The 22,643-nt window shown below is 50.1% G+C and overlaps 1 protein-coding gene and 1 long non-coding RNA gene across 7 annotated transcripts in view; both read left to right on the top strand.

The window, feature by feature from the left end:
- Window positions 1-1,857: 1,857 nt before the first annotated feature.
- LOC133093833 (uncharacterized) lies at window positions 1,858-7,308 on the top strand. 2 transcript variants are annotated; one of them, XR_009701317.1, is made up of 3 exons: window positions 1,858-1,972; window positions 4,717-4,780; window positions 6,436-7,308. It is a non-coding gene; the product is annotated as an uncharacterized LOC133093833 (long non-coding RNA). The 2 variants fall into 2 exon arrangements; XR_009701316.1 differs by lacking the exon at window positions 6,436-7,308 and adding an exon at window positions 6,383-6,430.
- A 9,075-nt stretch (window positions 7,309-16,383) lies between these two features.
- The window catches only part of SLC37A1 (solute carrier family 37 member 1), a 68,854-nt gene continuing 62,594 nt past the window's right edge, over window positions 16,384-22,643 (top strand). For all 5 annotated transcript variants that reach the window (XR_009701315.1, XM_061193879.1, XM_061193878.1 and 2 more), the window contains exons 1-2: window positions 16,384-16,527; window positions 20,705-20,894. Coding sequence is in view for 4 of the 5 variants with exons in the window: in XM_061193879.1 (XP_061049862.1) it covers window positions 20,839-20,894 (56 nt within the window). In the remaining variant the exon portion in view is untranslated. The remainder of the gene's footprint in view (window positions 16,528-20,704; window positions 20,895-22,643) is intronic.

The following is a 22,643-nucleotide window of genomic DNA, read 5'->3' as shown; positions in this document are numbered from 1 at the left end:
TGGGCTTGTTGCTGCAACTTGTGGGTCAGAGTTCTATTTCTATATATGGTTTGGCAACCGTACATTTGTATATCCAATTTTAATGTGTTTTTGCAAATTATACAAATAACTGTGTTTCATCTTAAATCTAAATATTGCATGGTACTCTTAGTTGCTTTTGAGATTTAATACCTTCAACAATAATAATAACCCCAACTTTTTATTTATTTAAATCTAATATTTAAGTATTTTTAAAAATTGATCTAAATGGAGGGAAAACAGGTCTTAAAGTCATCATCATTTAGTGGAAATATTACTCACCTAGAGCCAGAATGCCCAACTTCAAATTCTGGGTTCCCATGGCCTATTAGTTTTGGTGACCTCAGGCAACTCACCTACCCTGAGCCTCAGTTTCCTATTCTGTAAACTGAGGGGAATAAACCCTTCCAAACTCAAAGAGCTGCCCTGGGGATCAAAAATGGTATTTTATTAATGTATTGTTATTTATTATGATAGCTATATAATGCCATCAATGAAGATCTAACAAAGAAATCACATATCATTAGTAGAAAGTTCTCCTCACACCCACCCACCCCCCTCCCAGGTGTGTTGTGTGATGTTGCTGGGGGATGGGGAGATGGGGGAGGGTAGCAGTGCCTGAGTAAACACAAAGGCCAAATCCATGAGGTGAATAGCTGAATAATCGACAGATCTTCCAGAACACATAGCATGCCAACCTTTCCCTCTGAAACAATAGCATAATGGAAGGTTGCAATCTTAACCACATCTCAGGCCCAAATCCATCACTTACTGAAAAAATAAACAATGTACAAGCAAATTAACACACAAGACCCTACAATTCTATTGTTTGTTAGTTGCAAAGATAAAAAGATTGTAAACACCCCAAATTAACAATTTTCCTTGTGGGAAAAAGTGGGGACTTTAGAAGGACATATGACTATGATTTTCTTCTTTATACTTGTCAGTTGCCACATTTACTACAATGGAGTGTGTCTTTTTATAATAATACCTCAAAATATGTTAAATATTAGAGACCTGGAGTGGTAATACCATCAAGAATATGCAACCAGATGTTAGCTTTTTTGCATATAAAAATAAATGTCAGAAATTCAACTTTCAAATTTTCTCTAAAAATGCCAGTGAGTAATGTTTGCTAAGTTCTGACTCTGTGCTGGCAGTGTTTGAAGAGTTTTATATATGAATTATCTTAACAAATCCTGTCATTTCTCCATTGTACAGCTAAGGAAAGGGAGCCACAGAGAGGTAAAGACATTGCTCAAAATCACACAGCCAGTGGGATTCAAACCATGCCATCTGACTCAAGCTATTGCTGTAAATCACTACACTCTACTGCCCCCCAGATCTCTGATTTAAAGGAATAACTATGCTTTTCTGGGAGTGACTTTAACCATCTACCAAGCAGAGAACCACTGGCTCAAAGAGCCTTCGATTAAAAGACTGAGAAAGTGGTTTAAGCACACCCTGCCCTGGATCACATCATAAGCAGCTGGGTGCCTAGCCATTGAATTATTAGATCCTAAAATTTACAACTTGATTTATGGCTTATGCAAATTAGTCAGAATCCTCCCCACCCACCCAAATCTTTCAGTCAATCTATAGTAATTTCACTACCCTGCAGGTTTAGCAATCGTCCAAATAAGGCAAGATCAGGTAAACATCAGGACCGGCCTCCCAGCCTCCTGCAGCAAAGAGCCCAGAAACTCCTTCCAGAAAGAGGCTGCTCCCCGCTCAGGGCAAGTAGAAAGCCCCACCTACCCTCTCCCTATGAGACCTGCGTAGTCCAGAAAGACCTCATTAGGCCAACCTGAGGCGGGGCAGCCCCAAACTCCCTGACCCTTAAGCCCCACGTGACACGCAAGTACTTGGTGATCACAGAAGCAGCGATTTCAAAATCCGAAGGCCTGCGAAACTGCGGCATAGCTCATCCTCCTCCTTCCCCAGAGACAAAAAGGTGAGGCCTCACTAGGAGGAGTTTCTTCACTGGAAAAAGGAGGAAATCCTACTTCCCAACCTTGACAGGGAGGCACTTCCCCTAATCCCCCAGCCTGCCCCTCCCATCACCCCCCGGGAGGGGGTTCCCATCCTCTCCCCTCCCCCTCCCTCTCCCCCTCCCCCCACCGCAGGGAGCGTGCGCAGATAAGCCCTCCGTGGAGAAGGGAGGGGCGAGGCGGCAGGGCTTCAGGTGAGCGGAGGAGGTGAAGGACCACGGTTCCTCCCAGCTCCATTCCCCCAGGCAGAAATTATCTTCTTGCTTTTCTTAAATATAAATGAGACCCTCCTCTCTCTACTTCTCCCACCCCCGCCAGAAGAAGGAGTGAAGGTTCTGCCCAGAGGGGCTGGGGATCGTGGCTTCGGCTTCTATGGTGGGACCGCCCCGGGGGAGGAAGGTGACTTGGAGGCCTCCTGGGGGTCCGCTTTCCGTGTTCCACACCTTTCTGACCCACCTCCGAGCTGGGTCGGGGCTGCCTGGCAGTTGCCATGGCGACTGGCTGAGGCCCTGAGCCTGACCCTTCTGGACCGTGGAGGACAAGGCGGAGGGGAGTCGGCAAAATGCAAACAGGGTTGTTTCTGTGTTTGTTTACAAACTGCTCAGATAAAAAGCAGGGACTTTCAACAAAATGAATTCAGGCCCATCTTCAGGGTGGAAATGTGTGGTTGTTTATTAAAATACTTGTGTTCTTGAGAATTGAACTATTATATATATATATATATATATGCACATTTATAAACATACGCTTTTAGGTATATCTATAGGTAGATATAAAAACACAGACCTTGTAACTTCTTTTTTAAAATGGAGTTTTTATGGCATTTAGTGGGTAGGAGTCAGACCCAGGTTTGAAATCCTTGCTCTGTTTGCTTCTTTCTGAAGCCAATTTACCCATCTGTAAAACGGAGGTAATAGTTCACTGCCCTTTTAGGGCTGTTGTGAGGTCTAAATAAGATGTCTATAATGAGCTTAGCACGGGCCTAGCACACAGTAAAACACCTAGTAAATATCAGCTATTATTATTAATAATTGTATTATTGTTACTCAGCACTTAGTAAATGTTAGCTATTATTGTTAATAATTACACTGTGGTTACTCATATAGTAACCAAGCACGTTCTGTCTATCCATGGGTCTTTGGGGAAGTTCTGACTTCAGGTTGTCTTGGTCATTTTCAATTGTGTCTTCCCGGAGAGGATCAAACTGCCAAAGATGGTTCAACCAAGTAATCATGACAATCAGAAGTTAGTCTGTGAAAAACAGATTATGTTTAATGCTTATATCCATTAGCACTGATACACATGAGGGTGGGAAGAGACCGAAGTTTCTAGAAAGATATAGACGAGTAGATTCTTACGTAAAAGGAACTCTTTTAACTGTTTGAGGTTATGTCTCTTATAAAAGTGACAACTGACAAGGAGGAAATAAACAGATACACACACACCCCTACGTGAGGTATGCGGTTTCATGGAAGGATATTGAGAATGCTGTAGTCCAGAAAGGAAGTAAATTCTTTTCCATCCAGGTAGGGGGATTATTCAGTAATTCATCATCAGCAGTGGGCGGATGGGTTCATGCACTCAGACAGGTGGAGCCAAGAGACATCAGGAAGTTGGGCCGGCTCGCGTTCATGTTGGGCAACAACTTGAGGGCACAGACTGCGCTCACCTGTGCTCCCCTCACCCCCCCCCCCGCCCCCCGTAGCAGTGCCTGGCACATAGTAAGCCCTCAATCAAAGAAGCTTGTGATAGTGGTGTTAGGTAGCATTTTGTAACAGAGTTGTACTTTATGCAACACTTGGGAAAGAAAAAAAAAGGTAAAGTATATCAATTTCTCATTCTCTTTTTCTTCTAGCTCATATCTTGTTTTTCTTATTCTCCTTAAATCAGATTCCATTTTCCAGGGGCTCTCTCAGTATGTCAGTTAAATAACTATGGCTTAGTGTGTGCTGGGTCCCTGGTCATATACTGGGGGTTATGAGGAAATGAGGGAAGAAAAAGTATAGACCCATTTGGGGCAAATTTGACATTAATCCATGCTATTCAAAAAATTACCAAAACTATGATATCTGATGGCTACATGTTAGTGCCTCAACCTAGAATGGATGTCCTTTCCGACTAGTGGGTAGGAAGTTTGCTTCTATGTTTGATATTACCTGTCACCTTGCTCTGGCCAGTGGTAGTGGTGGTGGGAAATCCCATGGTACAAGGGGCTGCACCTTCTAGGCCTAAGGATAGATCAGTCTCTCTGAGCAAGGAGCAGGAGAGGAGGCTGCAGGCTGAGTGACACATCCACTCTTCCCAGAATCAGCCTTACCCTACCCAACCTGCAGGAGGTCGTAAGGATCAAATAAGACGGTGAGAATGAGAATGCTCTGGAAACGCCAGATGCTGGAGAAATGTAATGTGTAAGTTTAACTCACATTTTTAATTCACTGATTGTACAATATTTGATGCATACAGAAGAATACATATTCATATGTGTCAGTGATGTAGCAAAGTCACACACAAATACCTGGGAACCTACTTCCCCAAATAAAGAAATGAATGAAGACATAAAGAGAATCACCATGGACATCTGAGTGCAGAGATCTCTGTGCACATCTCAAATCCGACTCTGTAGAATTTGGTTATAGAGAATGAAGAGCTACTGGGCCGGTGGGAAGGAACCTTAAGACTAAATACCTACTACCACATTGCCTTTTAGAACGGCCGGCCTGGGCCCGCTCTTGCCAGCAGAGTGACTGTTTCCTGCTGCTTCCTGGTCTGCTGTAAGTCATTTCTCTTCTTTGCTAATTTGCTGGGCAAAACAGCATCTCCTGGTGCCTTTACTTTGTACTTCCTTGATTATTTGTGAAGATAAGCACTTTCCCCTAAGGCTTATTCTCCATCTACATTAGCTGTTGTTAACTATTTAGATCACATTTCTCCAGGACACCCTCAGAGATCCGTGTATGTCGTTCTCTCTTTCTGAAATGCAAGGCCTACCTGGGTCTTGTTTCTCTACCTGGGGGATAGTTCTTCAATTTTAATACCTTACCCAGATGTCACCTCCTGGGGATGCCTTTCCCGACTGCTTCAGGCCCCTTCTGACCACCCCTCTGGCTGTGCCTGTTGCCCTCCTTGCATAGTTGTGACTTGTGTTTCGGGGTCAGCCTCCCTAAGGGCCCCAGGGCCTTGACCCCTGCAGTCTAGCGCAGAGCCTAGGCTCGGATTATTAAAAATTACTAAACGCTCTTGGCAAATTGGGGAAATACAGTAAAGTGTAAAGAAGAAAGTAAAGACGACCACTAACCCCGCCTCCCAGAGAGAGATGCCACTGCTGGCATCTGGTGCGCGCCCTCCCAGGCTTTTTGAATGGGTATATATAATGTTTGTACTTAATTGAAGTCGTTTTATTTATCACTTGCCATTATCACTTACCATTATGGGGTGACATGTCCAAACTTCTTCAAAAGTGTTTAAAAGACTGAAAAGTATGTCACCTTAAGGATATACCAAAATTATCTTGACTCAATCAAGATTTGATAAAAGAATGAATTGGGAATGTTTAATACAAGTTTGAAGGATGTAGGGGGCATTACTTAAGGAAATTGTACTCCATTGTGTTACTAAGAAAATACTGTTTCAGGTGTCTTTTCTGGGTACCTCATTCCCCCCTGCTCTGGGATGACCCCCAAAAGCCCTTTCTCAGCTCTGGGTGCTGGCCTCTCCTCTATGGCTCTGGCATTCCTGCTTGTCTGTATGTCTTCCTCTCCTCCCCAGGCCCAGTTTTTGAGGCTCTAGCTGCTAGGACAAGCCTCTAGGCAATTGAGGACCAAACACAGTCATCAGGAGAGATGAAGAAGTCATTTCCTTCCCCCTCTACAGAGAGGAGAGTCAGGAAGGTCATAAACCAGGCTGGTAGTTTCAGGTTTCCTAGACTGGCATCCACGCCAGCTAAGCACCGAGATCCAGCACCAAAAAGAACCTGGCTGGGATCCACTTTGGACCACAATAGGCCCCTGGCCACCACCGCCAGACAGTGCTGGAACTCATCGTCTAGAGCTGCTCACCTATCACACTGGGTACAGGGTCTCTGTGCAGGGACCCTGAAAGTTTCCCCATCGAAAAGAATGGAAATGTAAAAATATGCGTTTGTTAAGCAAAATCAGTTAGGTAAAGATCATTTCACCACTGCATTCCTTTGATTTGTTCCTTTATGTTCAAAATATTGTTCGGTTCACAAAAATTATAAAAGCATGATTTTTTTCCCCAAGTTTTTAAATTGTTGTTTAAGTTAAAACCAGAAAAGTTGTGACCTGTTAAGGATTTGGGGGGATTTTCAGGTTCTGTGGCTTGAGGTTCTCCGTGGTTTTGTACCAACTTGATAGTGAGCTCCCGGGACCATCCTGGTCATCTTTGTAACAGCGACAGCGTCTTACAGGTTGGAGGACTCAGTGCCACGACATTAGAGGAAGAGCATTCCTGATGTGACACACCTCGTAGCGCCAGCGTGGGCACAGCCGCGGCCGCAGACAGGCCAGGGATTCTGCCATCCACGTGCGGGGGGCACATGGCCGCTGGGGGCTGGGCTCCACTTTGACTCTCCCGGGTACAGAAGCAGCACTATGTCCTCCCACCGAGGCTCCTGCTTTGCCGGCAGAAGGATGGCTGTGAAGTGATCCACAGGAACTTTGAAGGCATATTTGGCTTAGAACCTCTATTAACTTTATGCCACATAACCAAACCTTAACCGGATTCATATTGAAGATGAGGAAGCGGTGAAACAAACTCCCATTTCTTTAGGACAAAATGGCAAATCAACAAATTAAGCTGAGGAAAGGGACTCTGTACTTCTCTCTCACCCTCAACCCCCAACCTATGTCCTCGAATGATAATTATTCACACTACTTTGCTGTGCTGCCGCAGCTTCTGTGCTCTGACTCACACTTGTGACTCGTCATTCAACAGCCAAGGTTTATTGAGTGTCTTTGCTGTGCCAGGTGTTCTAGGTGATAAGGATTCACTGTTGGGCAAAAAAGGTAAAAAATCTCTGCCTTCGTGGAGCCCACATCCTAACACATGACCTCCTTCACCCTCAAGTCAGCCCCGGGAAGTCCTGGGTGCAGTGGTGTCCCCAGGGTCCCCCAGCACTACGTGTGGAGTCAAGATTTGCAGCTGCATCTTCAGATTCCAGAGCCCCAGATTCCAGATTCCTGCCAGGCCACCGTACACTGCAGGATCATGGCTGGTGTTCAGAAAGATGATCCCGAGTGACAGTAAAGAAAAAATACCATAGCCAATAAATTGCATTTATGATTGAGTTACATGAGTCTATTTTTAGAAAGGATTTTGATTATAAAGATTAAAAACTAATGGTTTCAACCGTAGGAGTTAAACAATGGGTGAACTAGAAAATGTAGCAACTGGAGGAGCCCAGGGCCAAGCCTTCCTGTGACCACAGCAAGAGCCGAGGTCATTAGTGGAGGTCACCCCCTGTCTACCCCCCAGTAGACTCAGCTGACTGGGCAAAGACCCTCGCCGTGCAAGGTCGGACTTTCCCAGGCTCCATGTTGGCTGGGAAAAGATGGGTAGGCCAGACCGCTAAGGTTTGGTAGAGAGAACAGGAGTACAATTGTCCCTCGGTTTCTGTTGGGGTTCCGGTACCCTCCCCCCCATGCCCACCCCGCAGATACCAAACTCCAAGGATGCTCAAGTTCCTTATATAAAATGGCCTATTTGCATATAACCTACACACATCCTCCCGTATACTTTGAATCATCTCTAGATGACTTCTAATACCTAATACAATGTCAGTGCTGTGTCAAAAGTCGTTGGTGTGCGGCAACTTCAAGTTTTGCTTTCTGGAGCTTTCTGGAATTTTTTTTTTCCGAATGTTTTCCATCCACGGTTGGTTGAATCCACAGATGCAGAACCCAAGGATACAGAGGGCCCACTGTAATTGCATTCTCCCACCAGGCTGTTAACGTATTGTTTCACGTAAAAGTACCCTCTCTGCGTAAAGCACCAAATACAGGCCCAGAGGAAGCTTTAAAGTACAGCCCCTTGGTTTATAACACGTATTTTACCAAACCACACCTAGGCTGAAAGGTATTGAGCCTTGCTGAAGACCTTATAAAAATATTCCAACTTGGTTATCCTATTTATCTGCACTAGCTCAGCTGAGGGGTGACTCCCTAGTTGATGGACCAGCTTCCTATTTCCCTGTCCCTGACCTGTTACGACGTTATAGGCGTAAAACTAGGAGGAATTTACAGCGGATGGGCTCGGGCAACACGTGAGCGCCAGAGGGGCGCTCCACTGCCAGGAACACTTGGCTGATGGAAGCGAAAGTCCCTGCGTTCAGTGCAAGCCTCTCTAGGAGCCCCGCTGGAGTCAGGGTCCAGCTACGCCCAAGGCACTCAGGCATCTTCCAGCGACCACTCCCCTCACCCCAATACAGAAGAAAAGCAAGAAAGCTCTCAACTAGGAAAAACTGCCAGGGCCCTGGAAGCAGGGACATTTGCCCACCTGTCTTACACGAGCAGTTTACCAAGGACCGCCCTTGCAAATGGCAGTTGCCTCAAGTGTTAGGTGTTATCATAGGACTTACAAAGCTCCTCTCCCCCAGATGCGTCCTAACTCGGGTATCACGGGGTCTAAAATCCTAGCGCTAACAAGCCATTGCCTAGGCTAAGCACATCGTTTTGTTTTTGTTTTTAACATTAATGTTTATTTTTATTCTGTTTGTTTGAAAATACACGGCTTTGTCCTTCTTGCGCCTCTTCTCACAGCCCAGAGGCAACTGCTTTCCACTCTTAGCCTTTTCTCCACGTTTCTAAAGACGACGAGTACACTGCGACTTTACTGTCCAGCTTAGACCTCTTGCTTTGCAGATGAGATCTAGCTCTCTGACATCCCCGAGGATAATTCTAAGTGCTGTTAAGGCTGCTGCCTGGGCTTTTCCCATCCAGGAGGAGAGCCTTGGGTGGGGACAGAAGGGGTGACTCACAGAATACGTGAGTCAACTAGGGTCGAATCAAGAGATCTGCAGCCCCAGGCGGTCGGAGGCCTGGCCGTCTCCTCTCTGGGCCCCTGGGGACCCGGCAGACCTGCTCCTCCATTCTTGGTCAGGCTACGGCTCCTTGGCGTGTGGACTCTTCTGCCTGGAATACAAGACGTGCTTCTAGTGGGAGGCTCTTCATTCTGTTCTTTACCAACATTAGCAATGGAACCAAAAATCTCCCCGGCTCACCGGTTGAGCGCCCCGTACTGCTAAAATTCTTGCTTTTTGATCAGTGGAGATAAAATGAAACTCCTTCACGGTCAGGAAACAGGTTGTTTCCTTATCTCTCTAATAATATTTCATGCTTTTCTGCTTTCTAAGCTGGAGGCATTTTCACGAGCTCTGAAGCCCAGTATCCTCAAAGCTCCCTACAGGGAGCCCTCGGCCCGCTTCCGCCCTCCCCAGGCAATGTCTGCTCCTCCCTGGATGCACACGCCTCGTGCTTTCCCTGCAGAGACAGAGCTTCTGGGCAGAAGGTCCTTTTTTCCAGTCTTATTTCTCCTTGCAACGCCCACTAGTAGCACAGAGCTTGTTTTGCACATAGTAGGTTTGCATTCCTAGTGCCTCTCTACCATGGATGACCCAACCCTCCAGCAGGTGTCAGAGTTACCTCTTTCTTAAGACCAGGGAAAAGGAGTGAGTCTTCCCTGCGAGTTGGGGGCGGCGAAAGCCGACCCTTCCAAGTGGAGCTGTCCACCTGTCTGTCCTCTCTCAGCGCCGCTGGGGCTCACGGACACGCTTGCACCACCTCTCAGATCGGCGCTCAGAGAGGTTCATTGTCTCGTGACCTTCCGTCTCGTCTCTGGGCCACACCTGCTGTCCCCTCCCCAGGGTTCCCAATGGTTCCCTGGAACCTTCTCGATTTCCCCAAAACACCTCCCTCTTCACTTTCACAACTGACCCCCTTCTGCGACAAAGGGGACAGAGGGAAGAACCCTCCCCTCGTGCCTGCCCACCCACAAAGTGATGGCTCTCTGCCCTTTTTCCATCGTCTCTTCTCCAACCCGAAGCTCATTCCTCCTCACATATTCTGGATTCCTTGTCTTTCCGCCTCTGGAGGGACATGTGTCATTCAAGAACGCAGCTCCCTTTCCTGGACGTATCCACGCCCACCCTCCCTTCTGGCTGCTCTGGGACCTGGGCCTCCCGGGAGAAGGGCCTGATTTCCAGGTCTGGGGCAGGAGGTGCATGGGCTGAGCTTGTGAGGACATCTTGTCACCCTAGAAAGCAAGGACACTATCAAAGGTACCCAGGTCATGTCAGAAGGACTCCCTGGCCAACGCGATTCAACAAGGAGAGTAACTGGAATGGATGCAAATACAGCAACTGTGGCTCAGCCCACTAGTGCGGAGAATAAAAAAAGCAGAACAAAGGAAAACTCATGGCTAACTTTTGAAGAATAGTAGAAAGCCAGCTCATTATTTTGACAAGTGGCAAATAAAGGAATTCCACATGTATCCTGCCTTTTCTATATGAACTGTGCTTCAGGGTTAACTAAATAACTGATGTGGGGAAGTTTCTCTTTATAGAAGTAGGCTAGCAAATAAAAAAGAAACAATGGAATTATGATGTCACCATTTCACAACTATGAATTCTACTTCTAATGAATTAATGAACTTAGGCAAGGAACGTCTAAGTACGGCAGAAGATGACCAGATGCCAGATGCCTCACTGGCTTGAATCGACCCGAATCTGATCAAGCCTCGGGAGCTCCTTGCCAATTTCAGGTAGTACACAGGAAGTACATAAAGAATATGTTCGACCATATCATAAAGATGGGGTCAGCACAATGCAGAGTCTAGGAAACTCTGCAAGAAGAATGGCCTGGCCTCCGTGACAACAGCAAGAAATTGCTTAGGACAAAGATGCAGGGGAATCTCCAGATGGAGAGACCTAGGAGACACATCAGACAATACACGTGTGGACTGTTTGGGTCCCCATCTGAAAATAAACTGACAGAGTGAGACCATTTATAGGGCACTCAGGGGAGTGAGAACACGGGCTGGGTATTTGATGCTATTATCGAATTATTCTTGCTTGGGGAGCCCTGATGACGGTAGAGTGATTATGTTTAAAACCGTATCTTTTAGAGATACACACTGAAACTTTACAGGTGAAATATAACGTCTGGGATTTTCTGCAAAATATCCTGGGGCAGGAAGTGGGTCAAGACAGAGAGGAAACAAAATTGGTGGTGCATTGATCATTGATGAAGCCAGGCGATGGGTACCTGGGGCTTCATTATTATGTTCTCTCGACTTCTGTCTACGCTTGAAAATGTCCATGCACTTCCCTGGTGGTCCAGTGGGTAAGACTCCGCACTCGCAGTGCAGGGGGCCTGGGTTCAATCCCTGGAGGGGGAACTAGATCCCACATGCACGCCGCAACAAAGACCCGGCAAAGCCGAAATAAAGAAAGAAATATTAAAACAAAAAAACAAAAAACAAAAAGAAAAAGAAAATGTCCTTGCGTTTAAGAAATGTCCTTCCTCCCCGCTGAGTCCTTCTCCAGCTTTGGGCCCTTCTCTTCTCCCCAGTGCAGCCAACCTTCCTGAAATGGTTTTCTGCTCTCCTTCCTCACCACCACCCAGGCCTCCGCCCGCACCACCCCCCCCTCCCTGCCCCCCGGCCCAGGAAGCTTCAGTCACAACCTTCACAACCTTTCCCTCTGCTCTATCCACAGCTTCCAGCCCCTCCTTCCTGCCTGGCCCTTAGATACTGGCTCCGCTGGGGGCTCAGCCCTAGTCTCCGGCCCCGGGCAAGCTTTCTCCTCCCCTGCTGTCTGTACCAGGCCTCTCTCACCCACCTAGGATTCTTCCAGAGACTCCAGACTCACACATCCAACCCCAGTCAACAGCCCCACTGAGACACCCCACGGAAACCAAACGCTCAACAAGTATAAATTAATTCCTTGCCCGCACCCTGCCCCTCAAGTCTGTCTGTCCTTTGTCTGTCGCCTCTCTCCACGAAGATGCCGCCATCCAGTAGCTGCCCAAGCCAGACAGCTGGGCGTCATCCCAGCTCCTTCTTCTGCTTTATCTCGCCTCTTGGGCCTTCCTTAAGTCTGCGCTCCCAGACAACCATCATCTCGGGCCCAGATTGCTGCCAGGGCCCTCAGCCCTCCCCGCTCCCTTTCCCTGCTCCATCCCCGCTCCCCATACTGGCCTGCGGGCGCACAGACCATGTCCCTTCTCTTCCCTGAGCGCTTGGCCAACTCCTTGTATGCTGCTGAGATGTCACCTCCTGTGACCATCAAGCCTGGGTCAGGTGACCCTCTTTTGCACCCCGTGTCCCCTACTGCACTGTGTGACACAGCGTTGTGATGATCGCTGGTGACCTGTCGTCTGACCTCTCCACTAGCTGGGAGCTCCTGGCGGGGAAGGACCACATCTGTCCTGGGCTGCACTGCGTCAGGGGGGCTCCCCCGGCCTCCGCCCCCCTCCTAGATCAGGGCAGTTGGAGGGCAGGAGGGGAAGTGGGGCTGTGGACTCCCTGCTTCTTCCCCGCTGCTGCGCCTCTACCAAAGCGCCGCCCTGGTCCAGGGGGTCCCTCTACAGTCTCAGCGCCCTGGGTTCCAGTAATGGCTCACTCCCCTGGCCTCTTCAGGCCTCGGGTGCCAACTTCCTGATGCCACTGGCCTGGGAGTGCCTTCTCTACCACCTGCTCAGACTTATTTAGCCTTGTAGTGGGTTAAAAAATGTCCCCCTCCTGCCCCGCCCCACAAACTCAGGTCCCTCCCTGAAGCTCTGAACGTGACCTTACTTGGAAATAGGATCACTGCGGATACAGTCAGTTCCGTTGAAGTCCTCCCGGAGTAGGGTACAGCCTAAATCCAACATGACTGGTGTCCTTACAAGAGGGGGGACACAGAGACACAGACACACGGAGAGGAGATGATGTGAACACAGACAGGCCAGGTGACAACAGAGGCCGATTAGAGCGATGCACCTACAAGCTAAGAAACACCCAGGATTGCCAGCGACGCCGCAAGCTGAGAGAAGGGCATGAAACCCATTCTCCCCTGGAGCCTTCAGAAGGAGCATGGCCCCGCCAGCATCTTGATCTAGACCTGTGGCCTCCAGACCTGTGAGACCATAAACGTCCATTGTCTTAAGCCCCCCAGTCTGAGGTCTTTTGTTATGGCCGCCCCAGGAAATGAACCCAAGTCCCTTCCTCATGCTGGCATCAGCGACCGCCCGCTCTTGCCGCAAGCCTCTTGCTCTGTGGATTCTGCAAAGGCAAGGCCCCTGTTGACTGAGGCCTCAGTGCCTGGCATGCTCTCGCCCCGGTAGGCACCCAAGACACATCTGTTGGATAAGAGTGAATGTGCCTCTCATTTGGTCTGTTCCTCTTGTTCTGAAATAAAATTCAAAATAAATTCAAAGCAAGCGTGGAAGTCTCGAGTTAAAGCAGAGGCCCGGCCAGGCAGGTGTGTTGAGCGGGCAGCCCCAGGTCTGGGCACCCTGGACTCATCTCTCTGGAAGCCTGGCCATGGGCTGTGGCAGTGGCAGCCTAAGGGCACACCGCCACCGGTCCCCAGGCTGTGTCATGAGTTCGAAATGCTGGATACGAAAAGTTCAACTGGGTTGGAAATTCATTTATTGATTCGCACAAGAAATGTCAATATTACATGTAGAAAGAAAAGGAAGAGTGTCAGATTCTTAAAAATAATTTCAACTTTTGTGAAATTTGTGTGATTGTAAAAAAGACTTTAAAGTTATCATCTACCTGCACCAAGAAAGTGTCTCCAGGGTGACATCCCAGCTGTGCCCCCGTCCTGAGCTTGTGTGCAGCCATTTCAAGCATAACACCTGATATGATCATCAAAGCAATCACACGTTTTCGTTTCAAAATGTGAACTGTTTTATTTGGAGATTTCATACAAATTTACTAACTTCCCTAATCCATTTTTAAGTGTTTCTTACAATCATACAAAAGATTAATATAGAAATTAATATTTTCTAAAAGATTAATATTTTAATCTTTGTAAAATTAATAGATGAATGTTTTCGGCAAATATTATACAGACCACCTCAGGTCCGCCTGGTTTCCCCCAGTGCGCCATACAAACATCGTCATTTTCTAGGTGAGAAATGGTGTGGAAACGTTGAGCATCCCTGTGCTGAGTCCTTCCGCACCCGTGCATGCAGTTGGCAAACGTGGATGAGACCTTCTGAGTCGGGCAGGGCCCCGAGAACCCCTCCAGTCCCAGGCTAGGGGCCAGGAGATGGATTTAGAAATAACCAGTACCAGTTTGTTGTGCTAAGTCAGGAGCAAGAGGTATCTACAGTGCCCTGGGAAAGCAGTGAAGATGGCCTGAGAGCACAGACAAACACTTGACCTGGGTCTCGAAGTTTGAGCTCACTAGGAAGAGCCAGGGGTCTGGAGGGCTAAGGCAGGAATAGCCACTCAACGTGTGAGAAAGTCCTGGAAACTAAAAGAGCAGTCCTGAGCTTTGCTTGTGAAGTCAAGAGTGGGTTAGGGTCTTGTTTTCCAGCCAGTAAGGACTGAGGCTCTTTCCTGATCCGGAGGGGGATCTTGAAGGGTTCCCATCAGGAACGCCAGGGTCCCATCTGCTTTAGGAGGGCAATTTGAAGGGCTGGAGGAGTGGATTTGGGGAGGGAGCGCTTGCAGGCAGGGAGGCTGATGCACAAGCTCAGGCAGAGAGCAGGAGCCCGGAGCAGAGCCTGGGGCGGGTGCAGAGCAGGGTGATTTGGAGAGAGAGGTGTGCCAGGCTGGGCAGACTTGGATCACCATGAATGGAGAGGTAGGGAAGGGAGGAGGACTGTCTGAGAGAGGAGGTCTGCGGAAAGAGACCCCGCCAAGGGGAGGGAGAAATCAGGAGGCACAGGCCACCTCCCTTGCAGGATGAGGGGCCAGCAGCCATCCTGCGACTGAACCTCAGGGCTACAGTGCGGCTGGCCGGTCTCCTTCCTGCACTCAGAACGCTTCTCAGAGGCCTACAGAAGCGATGCATTCGACACCCAACTCAGCCAACGGGAAAGGACAGCAGGGTGTCCCCAAACACAGCAGGGCCCCGGGGGACACTGGAAGGCCTGGCAGGGGAGGCGGGTACTTGCCAGGAGGCTGTGTGCGCTCTCCTTCTGACCTCTTTGGGCAGTTACTGCCGGGCCTTGGATTGGTTTTATATATTTATTTATTTATTTATTAACATCTTTATCGGAGTATAATTGCTTCACAATGGTGTGTTAGTTTCTGCTGTATAACAAAGTGAATCAGCTATACATATACATATATCCCCATATCTCTTCCCTCTTGCGTCTCCCTCCCACCCTCCCTATCCCACCCTCCCTATCCCACCCCTCTAGGTGGTCACAAGGCACCGAGCTGATCTCCCTGTGCTATGCGGCTGCTTCCCACTAGCTATCTATTTTACATTTGGTAGTGTATATATGTCCATGACACTCTCTCACTTCGTCCCAGCTTACCCTTGCTCCTCCCCGTGTCCTCAAGTCCATCTCTACGTCTGCGTCTTTATTCCTGCTTGGATTGGTTTTAACTTTAAGCATTGTTTTAACCAGGGGGAGACTTCTTCCTGGAATTTCTTCTGCAAAACATGCTTTCTGCCTCACTGGGCCCTTCCAGGGAGGTGCTTTCCTGGGAGCTGGGCACCTGGGCTGGATTTAGATGCCATGTGTCTACCGCGGGTGCTTTGCAGGTACCCCAGGAAAATAATCAGGCTTGTGGGGGGCGGTGCCCGAGGTCAATTTTTGGCAAGAAGTGAGCGTGGGATTCGCAGAACACTGTTCCTGGGTGAGGTGGGAAGCCTGTTATGGCGCCGGGGAGGGTCCGTCTGGTTCAGGTGACTGAGACCCAGTGAGGTTCTCCAGCACAGCCACATGAGGGGCGTGTCACACACACACACACACACACAGGTGTGATCAAAGATGGTTCACCACAGCCGATCGTGGGCCCCATTTTCACTTAATACGAGGCTAGTCTCACGAGTCTGACCCCTGAGAGGAGGTAATAAGAATAATGTCCAGGAGACCAAGGCTGGCCCCCTTTAGTGCCGGTCCTTTCTCGGGAAGCCCGGCTCCGCTGCTGTCGGGGAGGACTTACCTTGAGGACAAAGGGGCCTTGGGGAGCTCCTCTTTGGTCAGTTTCGAACTCAAGCCCGGGCGCCCGCAGGCAGGTGCAAGGAGCGGGGACCGCGGGGAGGACTCCTGAGCGGCGGTGGCCCGGGGTCTCCTCGTGGGGGCGTCCCCGCCCGGCCTCCCCGGGGCTGGCTGGGCCCCCGGGTGCGCTCCGGGGCCGCGGGAGGACCGGGGAGGGGATGAGTCGGAGGGGGAGGGGCCGAGCCGCCGCCGCCATCGCCCGGCCGGGCGCCCCGCGGCCTCAGGAAAGTGAAAGAGCTGCCGGGGCCTCAGCGCGCCGCTCCAGGAAGTCGCGAGCAGGAAGCGCCGGCGGCGGCCGGGCCGGGCGGCGGGGCGCGGGCCTGGGGGCGCAGGTGAGACGCGGGGACCGGGACGGGGCTGGGGGGGGAGCGGGCGGCGCGGGGACCCCCTCCCCACCGCCCGCGCCGGCCGGGCCGCGGGACTCGGGCGCCGCGGCTGAGCGACACCTGCCAGCGCGGGCGACGGGCGGGGAGGCCGGGGGTCCCTGCGCCGGGCGCGCGTCTTTGTGCTCGTCCGGGGCGGAGGCGTCCGGCGGGCTCCGGGCCCGGGGCGGCCCTTGCAGCGGGCGGGGGGCGGGGCTGGAGGAGCGGCCGGGCGCCCCGGGACCCGGCGAGCGGAGCCGGGGGAGCCGGTGCCGGGCCGGCAGCCGCCCGCCGGAGCCCCGGGCGGGGGCGAGCCCAGCCGTCCTCCGGGCCCTCTCCCCGGCCCGCGCGGCCGCGGTGACAGCCCAGCCCCGGGCTCGAGAGGGGAGCCCCGCGCGGGGTGGGCGGCGCGGCGGGACGTGGGTGTGCCCGCCAGTCTCCTCCCGGACGGGCCGCCGGGGAGGAGCCGACGCCCAAGCCCGCGGGGGGTGCGGGAGGCTCGGAGCGCCGCTCCCTGGGCCTTCGGGTTGTTCGTCTGAGCAGCTGGTTCCCGGAGCCGGTGAGCCTCCTGGAGGGATTTTACTGGACTCAAAGCTCCGGAAAGTCACCCGGCCTCGGGGCCCCAACCGTCAGGCTCTTTTTTCCAACTCCCCGCACCCGCCGGCCCTCCCAGCCTCTGCAGCCACGCTGCTGACCCTGGGGACCTGGCGACCTAGGGCTGCGACCAGGATCCTGGAAGGCCCCTCTGCACACCGCCAGGTTTGAATTTCTCCGGGTGGAATTCCAAAGCCCGCCTTTCCTTTAGTCTCCCTGAGCTTTCTGTCTGGCAAGTGCCCACCTGCCCTTGAATCTGAATTGTGTGAGGGTGTTCGAGTTGGTTACCAGGTTAGACCTCCCCCTCCCCCCATTGCTCCTTCTTTAATGTCTTTTAAGGTCAACCTTGAGAACCCAGGGCTCTAGACCTCCAGTGTCTCACCATGTGGTTTTGGAACGGCATTTGCCGGTTCTGTGTTGTACCCGCCACCTTGAGGTTCTGTTTGTTGGTGGAAGAAAGTGAGTGGTACAGATAGAGGATTCCTTTTTGTATTTAAGCCCAGGAAAGAAATACTGGCTATTGTCATTAATTTTTAATATTGCTTACAGCCTTTAAAGCACAGACCATAGAAAGTGTTTTCTCTGAAAAGGAAGTTGTGTGTTTCTCTCTCTCTCTCTTAAAAGAAAAATGTCTGAAAACTTGTTTGGGGGACATGCCCCCTGCCTTTGCCCCCGCCCCCTGCATTTGCCTTAAAATAAGATCTACTTTAAAAAACCTTGCCTTTAAGTAGATTCTTTAAGATGCGCCTGGGGCTGCTTTGATTACTGACCACAGCGCTTCAGTTGTGGGAAGACCCTTTCTGTGTTTTGCACATCATTGCTTTTGAGACTCATTTTCGTCTCCAGCGAGTACACGGAACTGTTCCCCAGGTAGTGCGTCTGAGGGCAGGGCTCCAGAATGCGTATTGCCCTCAGGTCATCCCATTTTATAGTTATGTAGTTTATAGACTAGGTTGGGCACTTCCGGAACATGGGTATAAAAATGTGCATTTTAGATAGTAAGAGAGATGCTCTAATGGGGTGTTTCTGAAGTTGCTGTCTTTGACTGTAGAATGAAACTGGGTATTCTGACACTTTTCCCTACTGGAGTGGTGAGTTCCAAGGGTGCCTATTAAGAGCCATTTTTTTAAAAGTACGTTTTCTTTTTTATGTGCTTGGATGATGTGCCAAAAACGGGGCTTAAACCAAGTGATCTGCTCCAGTTCTGCCGCCCTCTCTTTGGAGGAGACCTGCCGGGAGGAAGCAGGTTGGAGGGAGGAGGGGACTGAGGGAAACTGGACCAACCTGAATTTGCCCCACAGCGTCCAGCCAACCCGGACCAGCCTCCGGGCCTCTTCCTCGACAAGGCAGTGGGGCTCACAGGAGAGCACGGAATTTGTCACTGATGACCTTGGAGGTCTTGACCGGCTCTCGCTGGAATGATTTTCAGTGGGCACCGTCCAGGCTTTGGAGGAAGGGGCCTCATTAAATCGAGCTCTTAATGTCCTATGGGTAAAATCTCTATGTTTACACATCTTAATTGCACTTACGGTGAAAACTTATGGCACTTGAGTTCACCCATTTTACAGAGGTAAGAACCATGGTTTTAAAAGGAAATCAAGATTTTATTTTTTTCCTGCTGACTTTTCCAATGTCTTCTGGATTTTTTTTTTTTTTTGACATTACAGGTTTTACCAGAATTGAATTGAGGTTTATTGATTAGTTGATGTAATAGGTGGCAATAGAATATTTCCAGATGAGCTGTAGGTACCTAGAGAAGCAGCGTCTGGACAGAGGAGGGAACTTGACTCTGACCATCCATTTCCAGGTGCTGTAAAACTTAGACCAAATCCTTTACTCTAAAGGAATCACTCAAAGATTGTTTCTCACAGTATATTTAGGCCCAAACAGGAGCCCACTCATTTTGAGCAGAATTTTAGTAAAACGGTTTTTTTAAATCTAGAGATTTGAGCAGAAACACTGCGAAGCACTTGTGGAGCTTGGTTCAGCGCATCTCTTGACCGCTTGCTCTGTGCTGGGTTCTGAACCAAGGGATGGGGACGGGGTGGCTGCCTGCAGCCCTGGGCCTTCCTCCCCTGATTTCTACTGAGAACGATACCAGCTGCTGTTTACTGAGCATCTCCTCCGCGCTGAGGGCTGTCCTTGGGTCACTCATTTCATCTTTATAACAACACTAAGTAGATGCCATCATCCCTATTTTTTAGCTGGGGAAGGTGAGGGAGGAGAAAGTTTGTGGCATGCCTGGGACTACCCAGCCCAGGGTCAGCTGTCGGGGCAGGTGGCAGTCTGGTGGGATGGAGAGCTGAGGCTGTGTCATCGTTAGGGCCCCAGGTGGGGTGTGGGTGCAGGCCGAGTGGCCAGGCTGGCTCTCGGGAGCAAAGGTGTAGCTCCCCTGGCTGGAGCAGAGGGGCCTCAGTGCCTCACTGAGAGGAGACGGGGGGAGTGGGGAGGGTACGAAAGCTTGGCAAGGTGCATTTTGAAAACTCACTCTGGAGGGAGAGCGGGAATGAACATGGGGAACCTCTTTTAATTGGGAAGACGCAGGCACTGAGGAATAGTTTAGGTCTTCTAAATCGGAACTATTTGCTATTACTTATCTGTTATCTCAAGGAAGTTGTTTAAAGACACTGAATACATTTCAGCTTTAAATCGAGATTAATGTTTAGTCAAAAGTAGCTTTCTTTAAAAACGTTATATAACCTGTGACTTTTCGATAAGTATTAAGGTAGAACAGTGAATGCTCCTGCATGCACTGTGTACTGTATGATTTAATGCATGGGTCCCAAAGATTCCTCGTCACCGAACATAGGAGAAAAACTGAAAAACAGCACAGGTCGTGAGGTTGGCTTTGGGACAGAAGACCAGGCCTCCCTGCGCCTTCCTTCCCATCTGGCTCTGCCTTCAGCCCTGACTGCAGAATGGGGCCATTTTCCAAGGCCTCTGAGGTGACCACAGGTGTGAGAAATGAGGTGGCACAGACGAGCTGAAGTTCATTCCCACGGCATTACGTGCGTTTAGACTCCATTGCAAAGCCACAGTCAAATGATGGGCTTGATGACCTGCCTCCTTGTCCAGGCCTGTGTTCCTCTCTGTTACTGTGGCTCAGATGTAGCCCGGGACACAGCTTGGGGGAACGGAGCACGGCCAGTTCCCTGGTGCTCTGGTGATTGGGCACCTGGTGCGGCCCCTGGGCACTTATGAGTCACCTGTGAGTGTCAGTGTTAGCTCTGCAGAGTATTGTGATCGAGAGTGAACAGGTTGATCTCAGGAGGGCTTCCAGGTAAAGAGGAGTTCAGCGGTTTTTCTTACACATCCTCAGAACAACATGTGAAGTTCATTTCAGTGACCTTTGAACAAGCTGCCCCCCACCCCCACCCCAGGACGGATGCTCTACCCCTACCTGGTGGCTCTCGTGGTGGGAGCGTCCTGTTGCAGGGAAGTCCAGCTCTGCTCTGGGCTGGGTGACCACACCACGTGCGGTTACTTCTGCCAGGGCCTCCGACGGTGCCATTGTCAGCACACTTGACCTTTCCACCCCTCCTTCTCCTTGTAGAGAGCCGAGCCTCTGCTGGAAGGAAGAGGGGAGCCGAGACCCCACAGGACACCCCTGCGTGCTTCCCAGGATCAAGAACCTATTTATGAAGCATCTTATTTCGTGACCGAAGCTCCACGGTCAGTGAGACGTAAATGGCCCGACTTCCCCCCGGCATTCGCTTCATCGTCTCGTTCTCCAGGGATCAGTGGTAAGTCCTTGGGCACGGGGCCTCCGTGCAGCCAGTGCCCCCTGCCCCCAGTTTCATGATAAAACGCACGTGGATGACCAGCCTCCCCATAAGTGTTGAATGGTTTATTGGTGGTGGAAGCAGTGACCAGGAACACGGCCAAGTTGTCCATCTTTGGTTCTGGCAGTGACAGACAGACTGAAAACCTTCGAGGTTTTCCATGGTTTCTGGTCCACTGAAGATAATCCTGGTCCCCACCCACAGAAAAATGACCACTGGCTACCGGCAGGACGATCAAATGGCTGTGGGTGAAATAAGTATGTTGACTCTGAGCTTAGCGAGTGGCCTCGCTGGGTCAGGACTTTCAGAGAGAAAATGAGATCTGAACAAGTTAAACGCAGATGCCTTTCTGTTCTGAGAGCACCTGGTGTGCTCTGAGAATCTTTCTCACAGGAGATTCGTGAGCCCCACACTCCTTGGAGCAGGCGGGTGGTGAGGGCGGAGTGCAGAGCTGGGCTGTCTAGTCTCTAACCCACGCTCTCAGTGGGTTTTCTCCCCCGCTGATCTCTGTTGGGAAGGAAGAGTTGTTCCTCTACCCTCTTAGGTTGAATGATTGGGGGCATGTGAATTAAACTGTCAAAAAACAGATTGACAAGAGAAAAGACAGATTTAACCGCGTATGTGTGGGAGTTCACAGAAAAACGTGACTCCAGGGGGCCTTAGAATTTGGGGATCGTATACCATCTTAGTAGGGGAAGAGGAACAAGGGAAGGGCACTTTTGGGAAAACAGGTAACTTTTTGGAAAGGTAAATGGGCCCTTAGGAGACTAGTTGGGAGCTAGGATACCGTCGTGACAATGTCTGTTTAGGTGTGATGTGGGCACATCCCGTTTCTGGTATTAAGACTCAGTCTCTCCTGGCTGCTCCCAGGGGAGGATTTATGACAGCTGAGTTCTTTCTCAGAGGCTCTGCTTTCAGGCAGATAAGAGATTTCAGGACTCACGTGCCTTCCGCTCAAAATAACATTGATGCCGCAGCATCAACGTGTTCTGAATGCCTTCAGCTCCGTCTCACCAGGGCACTCTTGGCCTCCGCACCTTTTGCAGCTTCTCAGGCCCAGGCTGGTGGGTGGAGCGCCCACAGGGTCTCAGGTGTGACTTCAGACATCTGGCTCTCTCCACAGCAGTTCGCTTGTCCACTCATCTCCTGTCTACTGCTAATCTAACCACAAGTGGTTCCCTTTTATTTAATGGGTGTTTATCTTTCCCTTGTTTTGAAACTTTATTTTGATACAATTTCAAAGGCACAGAAGAAAATAAGAATGTTACCAGGAGCTCCTGTAGAACTCTTATAATCAGAAATTCTATATATTTTTTTTTTTTAAGGTTGAGCCCTACAGAGGTAGAACAGTGCTTCTCTCACTTTAGTGTGCATGGGAATCACCTGAAACTTGTAAAAATGCAGATTCTGACTCAGTAGATCTGGGTGGTGCCTGAGAGTCTGCATTTCCCAGGTGATGCGGTGCTTTGCGTCCATGGACCACACTGTGAGTTGCAAGGAGATAGCATATTTGTCTTCATTTCTATTCCATCTCTACCTCAAACTTGCTCTTTGACCTTGAAAGGTGATTTAACCTTTCTAGATCTCGGCTTCCTTAGCTGTAAAAGAAGAGAATTAGCTTTTCTTCTAACATTCCTGCGAAGGACATTTTTTATGTTTTTCTACCCAGCATGCGTTGCCTCTTCCTTTGGGGAATTGACTTCCCTCCTT

Source organism: Eubalaena glacialis, chromosome 6, assembly GCF_028564815.1.
Source record: "Eubalaena glacialis isolate mEubGla1 chromosome 6, mEubGla1.1.hap2.+ XY, whole genome shotgun sequence".
Lineage (NCBI taxonomy): Eukaryota > Metazoa > Chordata > Mammalia > Artiodactyla > Balaenidae > Eubalaena > Eubalaena glacialis.
Note: the sequence above shows the minus strand (reverse complement) of the source record. Positions and strands in the feature narration are given on the sequence as shown.